We start from the raw sequence: 16,151 nt of genomic DNA on the forward strand, positions 1-16,151 counted from the left end.
CTCTCTCTGCAGGGAAGGGCTCTGGCATCACGGCCAGCACCGATGCTGGTGACCATGGCACGCCCAAAGTGCAGCGAGTGCCCCAGGATGGGACCAAAAACCCTGTCAGCAAGATCTCCTCCAGTAAGTGTCCCTGCTTGGGTAAGGGTGACGTTTCCCGGGATAACCCTCCCGAGGGCTTCTGCTGCTCCCCATGGGAAACGCAGGCAGATGGGAGGGAGGATGCGCATCCCAGCAGTGGTTTTGGGGAGTTTTGCCTCCCACCGTTACACGCCTGATGCCTCTGCTGGCAAAGCCTGCCACTCGATTGCCATCTTGTGGAGTCCGGGATCTTGCAGTTGCCACTGCCTTTGGCTGGGCATCATGTTGCACTCCCTTTGCCTCCCAGATTTTATGCCCTTTCCTTTTAACCTTGAACTCTTTTCAGCCTGCCGTGTTTACCCATGCAGGGTGATAGCTTCTGGCTTTTGCCCCTTGCTTAAAGCAAGGGGTTGCTTACAGTGCTTCATAGCTGGTCGAGATGCATCAGGATCCTATTTAAGATGCTGGTTTGGAGCATCTGTTTCTCTGATTTTTATCTCCCATGCACTTGGGGGCTTTGTTTTCCAACTCCCTCAACCCCTTTCCTATACAAGCGTTTCCAAAATTGCTGCCCTGGGACAGAGAGCAATAGTAGGGGGGTGTCTTGTTGCCTTTGGGACTGTCGGAAAGGTGGAGGGGTGGGAGCTTAATGCTATCTTCATCATCTGTGCTGTCTGACACTGCTCTGTCCCTCTCCAGGGGAGCCTTGCCTTGGGGACAAGTCCATCTTCTGCCAGATGGAAGTCCTGGCTCGCTACTGCTCCATCCCTGGCTACAACAAGCTCTGCTGCGAATCCTGCAGCAAGAAGGCCTCCTCCACCACTAGTTTGCCCCCCCCCACCGGCCCCAGTGCTCTCCAGGGCACCGCTGCTCCCAGCTCCACCATCGCTGCCTGGGGGGAAACTGGTGGGGACCCCACCCCAGCACCTCGGGCCGAGCCAGCTGGTGGCAGAGGGATGCCTGACAGCGGTGCTTTCCCTGGGGGGCTGCCAGCCCCCAGCAAGCTGGGCAGGGGCCGGGCAGCCAGGTAACCCTCTTGGGACCACCTTGCCGTAGGGCAGGGGAAGCCTTTTGCCTCCCTCTCTCCCTCTCTCCCCTCCTCCCCCTCTTCTCCCCCACCCCCCAACTTCCAGTAATGGTTTTCGTGGGTGGCGTAGCCAGGTTTGGAAATGACTTGGCTCACCCAGAAATTCCTGGGAAAGCCACTTTTTTTCTCATGATCTCCCTCACCCTCCCCTGCTGTGGCATGTTTTTTTTGACAGTGCCACAGAAAAAAAGGTGAAAAGGAGCAAAAATAGTGACAGGAGCTTGGCTGCAGTTAGATGGGCCGCTTCCTCCCAAGGTGCTAAAAAGATTTGGGGGGAGGGGGCTTGAATGTTGATTTTTTTATTGCCCCTGTCCCAAGCAGCAACACAAGATGTGCTGGAGAGGGGGGTCCTGGCTCTGCAGTTCAGCCTAGCTGCTCAGAGCTTGAGGGTAGCAATGGGAGGATGCTGGGAATCTGGGGGGGGGCAAGGAACTGGAGGGAGGTGGTGGGGTGCGTTGGGGGAAGTGTCAGGGAATGCCCAGACTGCTGCCCTGGGCTGTCCCTGTTGGGGTAGAGAGTTTGGGAAACATGTCTGGGGGAAGATGGAGTGTGAAAACTATAGACCGGATTCTGTCCTGCATTGCAGGATAGGCAGGAGGAGGTCCAGGCAACCCTAACATGAGCAATAAGAACAAGATCAAAGACCAAAAATACATGTAAAAAATGCCTGTCACCTGGCGGTGACTTTTTAGCCAATGATGCCCTTGGCCAGCCTTGAGCTGATACCGATGCCTAGCCTCCCCAGGACCACTAGCCTGATCCCTGCACCCTTGTACCCAGTGCCTGTGGGGCATCAACATGTTTTGGAGGAACATGGGGACATCTGGGAAGCCAGGAGTGGGTTTTAAGGGCAGTTATGACAAAAGGAGAGAGGCAGATTCATCTGTGTCTTTTTTTGTTGCATGGGAGGGGGTGAAAGGGGGATGATTAACGCTGTTAAAATATTGTGCCAAGTACTAAATGTATGCACAGCACTTTAGGAGCCTAGGGCTGCGTGCAGCTTGCTTGATGTCAGGCCTGCTCCAGGCACAGGGTCTGCCTTGAGGAGTTATAGTCCTCAAAACCTCCCCGGGGAGGGGTCAGGCAGCCTGCTGTGTCCCTGAGGGATGTCTCCAAGAGGTGTCCCCAGTGGGGCTGCCATGGTTTCGGTGCTTAGTGGTGTGCAGCCTTCCAGCTGAGGGCATCCAGCACCTCCAGGTGCGGTGGCAGGGGAAGGTGGGCTTCCATGGTGGATGAACGCTGGTAGGGAGGAGGTTCTGGGGACAGAGAGGTGGAATCAGGGGAAGGCAAGGCTTGCCAGGAAGACCAGTTTGGCATTGTAAAGTGGGATCTCTTGGGAGCACGTGAATGGGTGCGTGCACTGCAGCCTTGATGGTACTGCTTCCCTGGACATCTGAGGAGCAGGACGGGGCATCTCTAGGGGCAGTGTTTGGGAAGCTCTTCAGGTGCCTGGGGCTTGCTTGCAAGGCGGCCCGGAGTGCTTGGCATGTACTGGGAGGCTGCCAGGTTTAGGGCATGCTGCTATTTGAGCCTGGTGCTTTCAGTGCTGTTGGTGCCGGGGCAGAGCGCTGCATCAATAGCACTCGTGTGGCTGCAAGGCACTTGAGGTCAGAGCACCTCAGAGGAGCTCACATCAGTGCAGGCTTACCTCAGCCTTTGCTGGTCTGATGTGGATTGCAGCAGGGAGGAGGCTGAGGTACATGCTTTAATTGAAATGAATGGAGACCCTGTGCATTCCTGATGTTTTAAGCATTGGACTGCCTCTGCAGTGCTCCCCTGGAGCTATGCCACAGTACAAAAAGGGCTGAAGAGATGTTAAGACGGCAGCTTGTGCACCCTCCTGCGCCTGGAGCGCCTCTGAGTCAAGGCAGGATGAGCGCTTATCTAACTACTCTTAAAAGCATCTGAAGCTCCAGGTCCCCAGCCTCCTGGGTGCTGCCCTTTGGCATTAATTGGGCTTCACAAAAGGTGGAACAAAGCCCCACATCACTCTGAGCCAAGCAACCAGCACACCTTGTGGGAGCAGACAGACAGAGGGATGCCGATGAAATTCTGCAGCGGGGTGCCTGGATCTGAGGTGTGCAGGTATTGGAAACCACAGGATCAGTGAGATACTGCGTGTGTACCAGGGTGGGATTCATCCCTTGGACTGTTGATACCACTGCTGTGCCCCTTGCCGGCCTATCCACCAGCAGTGCTCTCCAGCTGGGAGTGCCAGCATTTATTGTGCCAAAGATAACACTTTGTTTACTCTTCAAGGCGCATCTCTCCCTGGAGGTGCAGGTGGGAGGGCTGGGGCTGGCACAGGGTGTGCCACAGCCTTCTCCTGCTGCTGGGACAGCCCTGGGCTGGCTCGGGGCAGGATGGAGCTTGTTTTGCCTTTCCCAGCCTGACGCAAGGCTTTTCTCCAGCGTTCAGCCCCCTGTCCCCTAGCATCGGAGGTGTTGAATAAAAGCAAAACCTTCCCCCCTCAGAAATGGGCTGTAATGTCTCCAGGACACAGCATATATGCATGCGTGCATGCCTTCTGATGCCTTCCTCTCAAAATCTTGGCTGTACCCCTCCTTCAGTGCTGTCCTGGGCATTAGTGCTTTATTGCATTAGGAATATTTGCAGTGGTTCCTTGCTATACCTCGGTGGAGAGCTGTGGCTGAGGGCTGGCCCAGCCCCCTTGCACCCCACAGCCAGGGTCCCCGGGTAGGCTTTGGGGCAGGGGGGCTGCGCTGCAGGTGCTAACCCCCCCCTCTAGCTGAGAGAGGTGGGTGGGATTTAAAGCAGGGTGCGATAAAGCCCCCTCTGCCGCGTGCGGGTGCTCTGGGGTGGTGATGCTGCAGGGCTGGGACCCAGCACTGGGTATTTATTCCGAGTGAACGCAAGAAGCGCCTAAGGCAGGCTGACGTTGGGTTGCTTCTTGCTGCACAGATGCCATGGTGTGTGGAAAGCTGCGGCATGGGGATGGAGTGCCGCAATGTACCACCTCCCAGCAGGGATCTGGTCCTGTCTCCAGGAGGAGAGGGTGCTCCGGTCCCCCACACCCTCTTGCGCCAGGTGTACGCACCAAGTCATTCCTGTGATGTAACCTTGTCCAGTGTTACGATGATGTATAAAGTTTTGTACATACAAGATTCAGAGCTTTTTAACTTTTAATATTTATTAATTTTTTTGGGTTCTTTTTTTTTTTTTTGGAACTCTAACATAATGTAAAATAAATAAATAAATCCACATCAAGATCTCATTCTGTTGATTTATTTGGAGGGTTGGGTGTGTGAGGGGGAAAATATGAGTGTGACCTGTGTGTAGTTGGTGACATGGATTTCACACAGCGAGCTACCAGCTCTTTAATTTATTTCAGCCCAGCCCCTCTTTATCAGCTAGTTTCACATAACTGTTTTGTGGTTATTCCCCCCTGCCTTAAATAAGATGAAGACCCAGCAAACCCCACAGGTAAAAATTCCAAGCACCCTGCCACGGCTGCAGGAACATTTCATGACACCCAGCTGCTCAGTTTCACTCTTGCAAGGCTTGTTTCTAGCTGTGGTTGGCAGCGGCTTTATGGCACAGCGTGCTTGTTCCGAAGGTGCAGGGTCACCGGACTGGCTATCCCTGCTGCTGCAGAGAGCTGTGGGTGTGGGATGGCCGGTGATCTCCTGAGGATCATCTGAGGACAAAACCCACCAGGGGTTTTATCATGCTGCAGGTTTGCAGTGACAAGCTCCCCTGGAGGCATGTTCCTGGAGGGCTTGATGCTGCATTATGAGGTCCTGGGGCTGAGCCTGACCTTCCTGCTGCCTGCCTCCACTAGCTGTTTTCTCACTTGCCTTGCCGCCCTCTCTCGTGTTGCAATACCCAAAGTCGATTGAACTGGTGGTGAAAAGCACATTTCTGACCCCTTGGGACATGGTTTTAGTGCCATATGCCTGCTCCGGCTGTGCCTGCCACTGTTAGCATAGCAGGAGAAAAACCTCTATGTATATGCATCTGTACACACACAAATACATACCTTAGCTATCGCAAAAATAAAGATGTGTTACTGGTTCAGGCTAAAAAGAGCCCCTGAGCTTGCACTGATGACTGATGCCACGATCAGGTAATAAATAAAGAGTGAAGAAATTGGGGCAGGGCTGAAGTTGCAGAACAAACTGCACTGTGGGCAGCGATGCCTGACATCAGGTTGCGTTTTGACAGCCACCCCCTTCCCTTGTGCATGGCAAGGAGGAGCAATGCCAAACACCCACTACCATTGCTGCTCGTGGATGAGGTCTGGGCAAGGGTTTTCAGGCAACCCCTAATGCAAGGCTTGGTGCTGCCTTGGTCGCCCCAGCTTGCAGATGCTCTGCTCTGTCCCTGAAGCAAGGGCACAGTGCTGGGTCAAGAGCATCCTCCGTGCTCAGTGGGTGGGTGCACAGTCTTGCCCCGTTGCTGGTGGCTGCAGCTCCTCAGCCATAGTGGCAATGAGGAGGGGCAGGAATGAGTTTCCAGCTCAGGCTGTCCCCCTTGTGCTCAGGCAGACTCTGTCCTCCCACCGCTCAGGGACACGTGGTGGCAGAGAGGTGCTGGCAGAGGTGTTTGATGAAGTCTGCTTGGGACTGCGGCAGGACACGGTTAATGACAGACGCAGGGATCCAGCCCTTTGGGACAGAAAACACCCCAGATTTGGTTCCACTGGGTCAAAGAGAGTTGGGGTGCCCATCCCGGGGAGGAGGGTGCATTTGCACACCGGGACGCATACCCCTTGCTGTCTCACCCAAGTAACACGGTGGCACTTGCCTTCAGGTCCATGCTCAGGAGCCAGGTGAAGTGGGTACAGCTGGGGTCCCCTGCCAGCGGCTGCAGGACGATGCAGCTCAGCCGGGACTCAGCCCTGTGGTGGGCAGTGAAGCAGGCAGTTAGGGTCCACCCCAGGGGGGAAACAACGAGTGTAAGGAGATCCCAGAGCAAACACAAGAGGAGCGTGTGCCTCCCTTGCCATGCCCAGTGCAAACATTCATGGCTATAGCAGTGGTCTCCCCCCTGCAGTGACACGATACCCAGTGATGGTCGTTTGTGGAGGGGACTTTACCTGATGCAGCCTTCCTGCAAAGGCAGTGGCTCGATGTGGGTGGCGGTGCCCACCAGGTAGATGGCTGTCTCCCTCTTGCCACGGTGCCGCACACTGATGAAGTCCCGCTGGCCCACCAGGTTGCCTGGGCTGGGAGCAGTGACTTCGTGTGTCACCAGTGTGTCCGCCCCGACACGCTGCAGCACCTACCAGAACAAGGAGCACCACAGGCATTATTAGGCTTTTCGTGACTGCCCCTCCAGGGACATCCCTGCCACCCCCTTACTCCTGTCCAGGGGACGTTAATCCACCTTGGGGACAGCAGTGTGGGGTGGCAGCATGAGCAGAAGCAGCAGCAAAGCAGGGGCTTGGGACTTGCACCTGGTGATAATTAAGTCCCAATCCCCTGCAGACTATTAAGGGGGAAAGCTGGTAATTTTTGCAGCCTTTTTTATCTGGGATGGGACTCTCCCTGTGTTGTTTCTTTTTCTGAAGGGGCAGGGAAGTGGTAGCAATAAATAAGCAGAGGCTGGGTAGCATCTGAGCCAGCCCAGGTGAGGTAGGGGAGACTTTCTGAGGCCAGCAGCTTGCTTAGGGATGTGCTGTGATATGGGAGCTGAGAAATAAGGCAGAATACTCAAAAGAAGCCCAAGACAGCACATAAGCTTCCTGGGCGTGCCCCTGCAGTGTGATATGTTTGGTTTTGCCTCTTTTTTTTTGACCTGTCTGATTCCCCTGGACAGCTTCTCCCTGACATTAAAGTCAGAGCAATGTCAGAGTCCCACAGTGTGGAAAAACCTCTGTGAATAGGCACCATACAGAAAAGAGAGCTTGGAAGTGACACATTTCTCAACGCCACATCAGTAAAGCACATCTTGTCTCCCTGGGGTGATATCCTGCTCTTGCAGAAGTGAGGAATTAGCTTTAATCCTTCAGCAATCTTAAAAACCTTGATAAATATGAGGTCTTGGATGCTAGCAACCCTGGCAATGCATCTTGGACCGTCTGTGTGTGATGGCATTGCTGGCTGCCAGTCCCTCCCCACCTTACCTTCACCTGGCTGAGGGTTGGGTTCCACTGAGGCATTTGCTCAATCCTCTCGAAGAGCTCCTGGTGCAGCTGTGCCACTGGCACGGCCAGGATCACCTCTGCCCGAAACACCTTGCCCAGCCCAGGAAGGGCGGTGCTGGACACGGCAGCTCCAGAGTCCTGGGAGAGCAGAGAGCCTGTATCAACCCCAAATGCCCCGAGTCATCAGCTGCATGCTGAAATGTCTTGCTAATAAATTATCCCAGTCCTCTTTTTAATCACTGCTTGGTTTACAGGCAAAAACCGTTATATTTAAATCATGCCGCTCTGATTGCTTTTTTTCTTAAGCTCCTTCCTAGCTAAACAATTCAGCAAACAGCTTAATGAACAAACACTGTAAATAACAACAAAGTCACAATCTGTTGGGGTTTTCTGCAGAAATACTCCTGGCTTTCCCCAGGAACACGATTATCTGAGTTTCCCCTTCCAAGCGTTTTCCTGCTGTCTATTTACTTTGCAGATTTGCTTGTGAATGTTTTTAATGAAGGCTTGCTTGGAAGCCCTCTTTGCTGTGCATGCTTTTGCATGGCGTATCTGCTGTGCCCATGGTGTGCCTTCAAGCAGGAGAAATAAGAAAAGCATGTCTCCCCTCCCCTGGCTCATTTCTCCTGCCGAGAGCTTTTGTGGCATAAAGCAGTAAGGCAAGAGGTGGCTGGGCTTTACCAGCATCATTTCTGCCTGCCAGCTGGTGTGCTGCTGCAGGATGCTCAGCGCTCGCTTCAGGGCTGTTTCTCCCTGGGTGATGTAGGAGAGGTCCACACTGGGGAACCGGCTGGTGCTGATGTCTCCAGCAGGCTCGGGGCAGGTGGCTGCAGGAGCAAGGCAGAGCAATGTGAAAAGCTCCCCCCCCCCCAGCTTTACCTGTGCACATGGCTGTGAGTACAGAAGTGCACACAGACCTGGAGCAGAGGGTTTTGCTGACCTGAAGTCTTGGCTTTTACCACGCAGCTGGTTCCCTCTTGGGCTGGGGGACAGCCTACTGCAGAAACCCTTGCCCTCAGGAGCATCCCTGGCATTCATTCACTGAGTCTGTACTGACTACTTGGAAAGCTTTTTGAAATTGCTTTCCAAATCAATTCCCAGTAACACCGTGGTACAAATTGCATGTTGCTTGGGTATTACTAACACTGCATAGGCAACCTTTGGACCAAGCCACACTTCAAAAAAGCCAGATGAATTTGCGAATTTTCAAGTCTTTGGGTAAGCGATGGAAATAGGGACACAGCAGACATGCAAGAAAACACAATAAGTTCCTGTAACCTCTGCTAGAAGCTTTGGCTGCCGGTGCAGCGAACCAATGCAATTTACCTTCCCAGAATCTCAGGGTCTCCTTGCTAACCCCGCTTGCCGTCAGTATGAGGAATGCTTTTAAGTTACCAGAGAGCTGGAGACCAGCCCAGGAATGAGAAGGTAATTAACTCTGTCTCTCAAAATATAAGTCAAATCATATGGAGAGGGTGCATTTTAATACTCATCCCTCCACCATGTGTTGCAAGGGGTTGTGAGCAGGGCTAGGAAATATGGTATCCAACCACCCGGGCTGAGCTTACCCGTCTCCTTCCCCTTCAGCCTCTGAACATAATGAGGAATTTTGGAAGGCAGGCGATGGGATCCTCTTACCACCAGCCCTCTCACATCCTTCTGTATTGCTGCAGCGGCTGTTATCTTCAAGCCTAGGGGAGAGACATGCAGGCTTTGGTGAGCACAGAGCATGCTAGGGAGATGCTGTGGTGCCCTGGGTCTCTGCTGGAAGTTCATTTGCAGCTAAGACCAAGACTACCCTGTATGTGATATAACGCGAGAGGAAAATCAATGCTACTTTTCTGCCTTTTTTTCCCCGAGGTTGGAGGGGAGGCGAGTGGTGCTTACCGGGCAGGCGGCGGAGGTGATCATGGGCAATGCCACAGCAAAGCTTGATGGTGGCCCGCAGCATGGCGCAGGAGCAGGGCTGCCTCTGGGAGCACGCTACAGCCCGGCACGTCTTTATAACCAGCCTGAAGGACAGCACCTGATGATAGGACCACGCTGCCAGATAGCAACTGGGAATAAGGAGTACTCAAGGACAAGGCAAGCGAGAGGAGGGGCTGGAGGGAAAGGCCATGCTTCCCTCTGAATGAGCCGTCCCTGCCTTTTTTCCTGCCCTTTGCAGGCAGCTATGAATGAACGTGTCCCCAAGGCATGGCTGGGATGGGACACTTTAGTGGTCCCCAGTGCCACTTTATCGAGGACTGTGGTGGCAAACCCAAGCCAGCAAAGGCAACTGGTGGCACTTGCACAGGCACAGCATGGAGGATGGAGTGGGAGATGAGAGCAATGTGGGTTTGCTCTTGGGGAGTGTGGAAGCTGCTGTTAAATCCATACTTGCAGAAAATGGTGCTTCTTCCTGTAAAAATTTCATGGAAGTTAAGATGGTAATTGCTGCTGTTGTAACTCCTCAAGTAATGCCTTTTTTTCCTCTTTCCTACTTTATTCTCTCCTAATCATCCCCCGCAGACCTCTGTTGCTTATGGTGATCTACATTTTTGGCATGAAGTTATTCAGTCCTTCCCCTTGTTTTTTTTTAAAGGTTAAACACAAAACCTACTAGGTCACTCTCTAAAATACAGCCATACTGTACTCCTCTGCCCCTTGGCAATACCTGCTTTTTCAAGTGCTTTGAAAACCCTGCTTGATTTTTACCATGGAAAGGCTCTTCCACCCATATGTAGCCAATGGGTCGGGTGCTTCTCTTTTACACAGCATCACTGCCGCTCACTTTAACTTCAGTCTTTGAGGCTGCCACAGTCAAAATATTTGGGCAAAGAGGCCAGAAGGGCTTTGGGGCTTTAAAGGGATAGGAGAGACTTCAAGACTTGCAGTCTGTTTTGGTTGCAGTCAGCATGTTTCTTGCTTGGATGGGGACAGTCCTTCCACAGCTGCTGTGCAAGCACTGCAGGTTCTGGCACTGCCTGTTCCCTGGCAGCCCTGGGGCTGTCACAGCGGTGATGGGGACAGTCTGATGAATCTATGCAGTACTGCATGTTGGTTTGAAAAGTGTATTATTTGGAGTGGAGTAGCAAGACAGGTGCCTGTGGATGTTTTTTGGGCATGGCAGCATAGCCATGGTTGCAGAGTAATTGATTAAGTAGGAAAAGCAGCAGTAGGAAATTCACATTTTCACCCTAAGCTGACGGAGTTGAATATAGTTATTTTCTCTTTCTAACTGATGGTGCTGGGTCCCTTTGGGTGCGTGCTCGCTCCCAGGAGCAGCCACTCACCAATGGGGTGACCTTTGCAGCCTGCCTGGCATCCCCGCAGCTGAGGAAAGCAGCGGCCCCTGCCAGTGCAGGTAGATGAGCCAGGGCAGGGGCTCATCCCCATGTCACCCTTCATAGCCTTGTCCCACATGTGAGCTGAGGAATCCAGCTGTCTCTCCCAACACCTTCTGTGCTGCTAATATCTTTTTTCTTATAGCAAGCATTGCATCCCTCCAATACTGGCAGGAATGGAGGGGGCAGAACAATTTCCTACAAAGGCTTCAACTTTATTTCCCATGGGTTTTGGTCCTGCTGTGCTGGAAGGTTTTATCCCAGCCCTGGGGACTTGTTGGCTCAGCTCAGCAAGTTCCCAGGCTTCCCACCTGACTCACCAGCCCCAGCCCTGAGTTTCCCCCGCCCCCCCAGGCTTTTCCTGCAGGGGTAACCTCATAGCACAGCTGCTGTGGCTTGCACAGCTGTGTCCCATAGCAGCTTTCTCCCTCTGTTCCTGACAGCTGGGCAGGTTATAACAGCAACCCCTTGCCAGCTGCTGCTCCTCGGGTCCTTTGCTGCTTATTTGCAGTCTGCTCCAGGGTGGCTTCATATGTGGTGGCGGCCAGAAAAGTGCCTGTGTGCATGTCTCATGTCTGCAGGAAAGCCTTGTAGGTGTGCCCGTGTGATGTGCATAACCTAAATAAGCTGCAAGCCTTGCACTAGGGGTTTGGGAGCTGCGGTGTAGCCCAACGGCATTTCCATGGGAGATCTGCTATTGCCAGTGCTGAGATTTACACTGCTGCTTTGGTGAGCTACAAACTACTTTTTCTGTATTTTTCACAAGGTCTGGGGAGTCACTGGGGCCCAGCAGTTAGGAAGTACAATAGGAGTTTTTGCAAGGAAGGAGAGAGCAGTGACTAGTAAATCTACTCCAGCGCTTTAAACCTGCGCCTCTGCTAGCCCCCAGGGAGAGATGATCCCTGCTAATAGTCTATCCTCTCACACACATTCCCCTCACTTTTGCACACACTTTCTCATGTTAGTTTTGTCTCTGTAGAAAGTTGTAATAGACAGGCAGATAATGTTTTATCGCCCCATTTGGTGGGTGGTGTCCATATGCTCTCCTGAGGGCTGTACGAGATGTCCTGGGAATAGAGTGACTTACAGGGAAAAAAAATATCAAAACTTGCCTGCGATGGCAAGCCTGGAGGCCAGGAGAGGATGGCATTGCTACGTGAGACCCCAGCTCAGAGTGGTGAGAGGCTGCCATGGGTCAGCCCTGGCCCGTTGCGTGCTGGTGCAAAGGTCCCATAACTTTGGGTGCAGGCTGTGGGACACCCCGGGGTTGCAGGGTGCCATGCACCCACCCCTGCGTGGCTGCAGCAGGGCGGCTTTGGCCCGGTATCTCCACCAGGTTTGGCTGCAGCCACTGGAGGTCACTGCTGATCTGCAGCTCCACGTGGAAAGCCACTTTTGGAGAGGTGGGTAGGAGCCCCGCTCCCAGGTGCTGGGTCTGGGCTGCTCTGCCCCTTAACCCCCTGGAAAACCCTTGGGAGCTGGGTGGTTGCTGCATGTGGGACTGGGAATGAGATCTGGCACCCCAGCCCTCCCAATTAGCTCTGCTGCCTGATGCAAGGACCCCTTGGGGACTCATCGTTTCCAGTCGCACAGGGCAGGACCCCCTGGAGGGATGCTGGCTCAGGGAACACCCTACAGCTCCCGAGCGAACAGCGCTGCCAAATGGGAAATGCAGAGCCTGTAACCTGCGCCTTGGGAGGCAAAGGTACGATTTCAGCCGCTAATTCTTCCCTTGTTCTAGTCAAATACCCTGTGATTAAGTTAACTAGTAGGAATAATGTCCATTTGAAGGAAGACACTCTTATTTGTTTCTCTTCTTCTTGGCCTGGGCACCGAGGCTTGGTGTCCTACTCCAGCTCCGTGGGTGCAATACAGAAGAAATGGGCAATTTTACAGAAATGCCTGTGTCCCTTCACTGTCCTCTGCTGTTTGAGCATCCAACCAGAACTGGAAAAAAATATCTCCAGAAGGGACCTAGAAGCTTTAGGGTTCACTGACTCAGCAGGAGAGCAAAGCTCCAGTAGCAATACAGACTGGTAAGATCCCCATTGAAATGTCCTCACTGTTTCGAAGGGGGCTGGAAACATTTCCAGCTCCAGCCCTAGCTATGACACCTCATCCCACTGGCAGGACAAGTATCATCCTTAGGACCAGAAGTTCAACTGCTTTAGGGTAACACTGGTGCACAGCATTTAAGTAAAACCTGGACTAAAATCTTCGGGGTTTCCACAGCCTCTGAACGCTGGTGTCTTTTCATCTGCAGGTAGTGGGCACACCACACTTACTTGTTTAGGGCAAAACTGATCTGCTATCTGCTGTAGGAGCTCACCCATCAGCAACATTATCCTCTTTCCCACCCCAAGGGGTAAGGCTGGCATTTTCTGTGCAATGAAAACCTCAGCTGAATGAAAAATCTGCCCCTAAATCTCCTTCAGAGGTGGAGAAGAGGGAAAGAGACCAATGGAAAAGGTCCTAAATGGCAAGTGGATGCCTCCCGGCTTTGGCTGTGGAGCAAATACTGAGAAGTTTTGGGTCCAAGTAGTCCTCAACAAACACCTGGTAGAGCAGCATGGTTTTGGATTGTGATTAAGGCTTGTGTAGGTCCATAGGTGGTCACAGATGTGGTGCATGCCAGCAGAGGTTATAGCAACTCATCAGTGCACAAAACATAGCCTGAATCAGCCCAAATCCTGACCGTGAGACAAGAGGAGTGGGAAATAATGGGATATTCCTCGTGAAGATGGGGAGCAAGGGGAACTCAGAGCCGCTATCAGCAGCTTGGCAGAAAGCTGAGCAATGCAACAAGGGCGATACGGGCTCCCTCCTCCCACGGTCACGAAGGGATCCTCCTGTTCAGACCCGAGGGCAAGTCTCAGGCAATTATTCTCTGTGTGTCCTTGAGACCCCTCTGAGCGAGACTGCTCTGTAATCAGCAGAGCCTTGATTCAGGGGAAGCCCTGATTTTAAGCAGTCTTGGATGGCCTCCAATACCTTTGCAGAATTTGGCAGGAGAGGATAAGGCAGTGACTTTGGTCCCATGGGAACCCTCCTGCAGGGCTGCCGTTGTCCCTAATGGTGCTCCAGGGGTTTCTAGGAGCAGAGGTAGCCCTGCATCTCTGTCTTGCAGACCTGATGGGGCATTTAGCTATGGGTCTCTGAGGCACCCTAAATATGGAGCTAGAAAATGGGTCCCTAGGGACCTTTGGCTATGCTGTTCTTGCTGTAAGTTCCTGTGCTATGGGAACTACTGTCTGCCTCTCTCTTCTTCCTAGCTGTGTCCCCAGAAAAGTTAGGAGTCAAACAGAGATAATATAAAAATACATGGCCTTTATTTCTGTACATAACCAAAGCACTTGTAGTTAGTGTCTCCAGATGGAAAAAACACTCAAGTTTCTTCCCCCTCAAACCAGGATGCTCAGTGCTACATTGTCAGGCTCATAATAGTAATAATAAAAAGTTCAATGTCCTTCTCTTTTTCTAAAAAGCACATTTTATAATACAAAAAAAGGGGCTACAAAGAATTAAAAGGCACATTCTTATTGGGAAAGAATGAAGGAATACTGCTTTTTGCCTCCCTTCAACACTGGAGCGGTGTTTTGTGGCTGATAACAATCCAACTTGAGAGGAGAATGCAAAACAGAAGAACAATATTTACTTGAAGCTAATTGTAATTTTCACAAATGGTCACCAAAAGAGCCCAAATATCAGCAGGAGAGGGAAGCTGCTGTGTCTCTGTTGCTGGAACGCTGCCTTCCTCTATGCAGGGTTGAAGCAATCTTATCTCCATCTACTGCCTCAATTAAAATAGAAGGGCAGCTGCTGTTCAGGTGATAAGAGAGGCCAGAGGCTTCTCCATTAATATGTAAACTTTGGATCAAAAAGGAAGAGGAGAGGTTCTAGGCAGAAGCCACCTTTCAATAGATAGGTTTTGAATCTGCATGCACCAGCAAAAGGCACTTCGAAGTATGTGCTGGCTCCTATCAAGAGGAGGAAAGTGATGGGATGGAGGTATGACCCCACTACTTAACTTTTCCAGTGTGGGTTGAATAATGTACACCCTGAAGTACGTTTACCTGAAGCAACAGCTTTGTAATGTTCAAGCTCTCTGTGATAAATTCTCAAATCCAGAAAGGATCATGTCAGTCAAACATGACCTCTTGCCTTCCATGACAACCAGAATCTGTATCTGCCCTATAGGATGGACTGAACCACCAATAAATCATTACAAAAAAACCACCCAAAGGACAAAGAACATTCCAAACACTTTGGCAGCTTGTGCCCATGGTTTGAAACCATCTGGTTCCCCAGCTGGGTATTGCTGACTTCAGATCCAGCTCTGTGTATGACCTCTGTAAGACTAGTAATTTCTCTGCTTCCAGTGTCTTCACCCCACGCTGGGAGTGCTGATAATCTCAAATCATCTTTTTAATCCATTCTTTGAAAACACAAAAATGCTTGTGCTCTTGTGGTTTTTAATTAAAAGCTGGCTTTTATGACATTGGATGATTCTTGCAGCCTTGCCTGTCTTAGAGGGAAAAAGTGTGGAAAAAGTCAAGTGTAGACACTAGGAAGCAGTCATTCAGGATCAGCATCATGAGGGGATATGCAGAACTGCAATGAGATGCTTTAATGCCTTGGAGAAGTCAGTGTCTCTTCCCTTTTTCCTTCAGTGAGTCCCTGTTTGAGTCCCCCCCATCTCCTTCCAACCTCCCCCAGCAGCTGGTAGATCTCCAGCATTTTTACCACATTTTTAAGTTTCACCCTCAATACAATTCTCCCTGTTTCAAGATGAGGATTGACACTGCTGGTCCATGCTCTTTAGAAGGGTCTCTTGCAATCTGCTACACTCTTCCCTGCTCTGTTGTAATTTTGCCTTCATTTCCCCAGATTTTGGGAAAGCTCTGTGGGCTGCATTCCTCTGCCGTGCTGCTTTTATTTGCTCTGAATGTGAATCTGACCCCCACTGAAATACATGTTGTTCCCCCCACGCTGGCCTCATCCTTGCTGCCTGCTGTGGCACCAGCCACATCCCTGGCAACAAGAATCCAAATTTCCCCAGGAGTAAAAGGATGGCAAGAAGCTGTGAAGGAGCTGAGTTGCCTTTGTATGCAAATAAATGCAAACACCTTCAATTAATCTGGAAAGAACATACAATAACTGGCAACAGGTTATGAAGCATTTCATCTTGCTTCTCTCCCTGAGGATTACTCTGGAGTGAATGTCTCTATGGCTGCATAAAAATTTTTTTAAAAACCTCATACCTTCTCTAGAAATATTTTCTTTTCCATGTTCCTGGACCATTTGGCAGCTGCAAAACTGTGCCTTAAAGGAGGGTCATTCACTCCGTCCACGGGGAATCTCCTCCCTGCTGGCTGCAGATGTGCTCTCTCCTGACTGCTTTGATGAATGGGGAGAAAATGTGGCATTTTTGGCTATAGGCTTGCAGAAAGGTTTCTTGGGCTCTGAGAAATCATTCATTTGCAAAAGAAGGCTCTTTTTCACAAGGACCAGTTTGGCTTCTAGCAAGCCAAGGGTTCAGACAGGGAAA

General features: G+C 51.5%; 2 protein-coding genes across 2 annotated transcripts in view; one reads left to right on the forward strand and one right to left on the reverse strand.

The window, feature by feature from the left end:
* ADAMTS14 (ADAM metallopeptidase with thrombospondin type 1 motif 14) overlaps nt 1-4,398 on the forward strand; it is a 39,425-nt gene extending 35,027 nt beyond the window's left edge. Inside the window, 2 exon segments of the mRNA XM_055720728.1 lie at nt 13-123; nt 781-4,398. Coding sequence (XP_055576703.1) covers nt 13-123; nt 781-1,112 — 443 coding nt within the window. The 3' untranslated portion in view covers nt 1,113-4,398.
* A 1,296-nt stretch (nt 4,399-5,694) lies between these two features.
* On the reverse strand, nt 5,695-9,228 carry LOC102055587 (steroidogenic acute regulatory protein, mitochondrial-like). The gene is made up of 7 exons (XM_027797239.1): nt 9,165-9,228; nt 8,846-8,968; nt 7,959-8,104; nt 7,257-7,415; nt 6,228-6,412; nt 5,936-6,029; nt 5,695-5,796 (listed from the first exon to the last, which is right to left on the reverse strand). The coding sequence occupies exons 1-7, from the start codon at nt 9,226-9,228 to the stop codon at nt 5,695-5,697; spliced, it is 873 nt and encodes a 290-aa protein (XP_027653040.1).
* Between the last annotated feature and the right edge of the window lie 6,923 nt (nt 9,229-16,151).

Source organism: Falco cherrug, chromosome 9, assembly GCF_023634085.1.
Source record: "Falco cherrug isolate bFalChe1 chromosome 9, bFalChe1.pri, whole genome shotgun sequence".
Classification (NCBI taxonomy): domain Eukaryota; kingdom Metazoa; phylum Chordata; class Aves; order Falconiformes; family Falconidae; genus Falco; species Falco cherrug.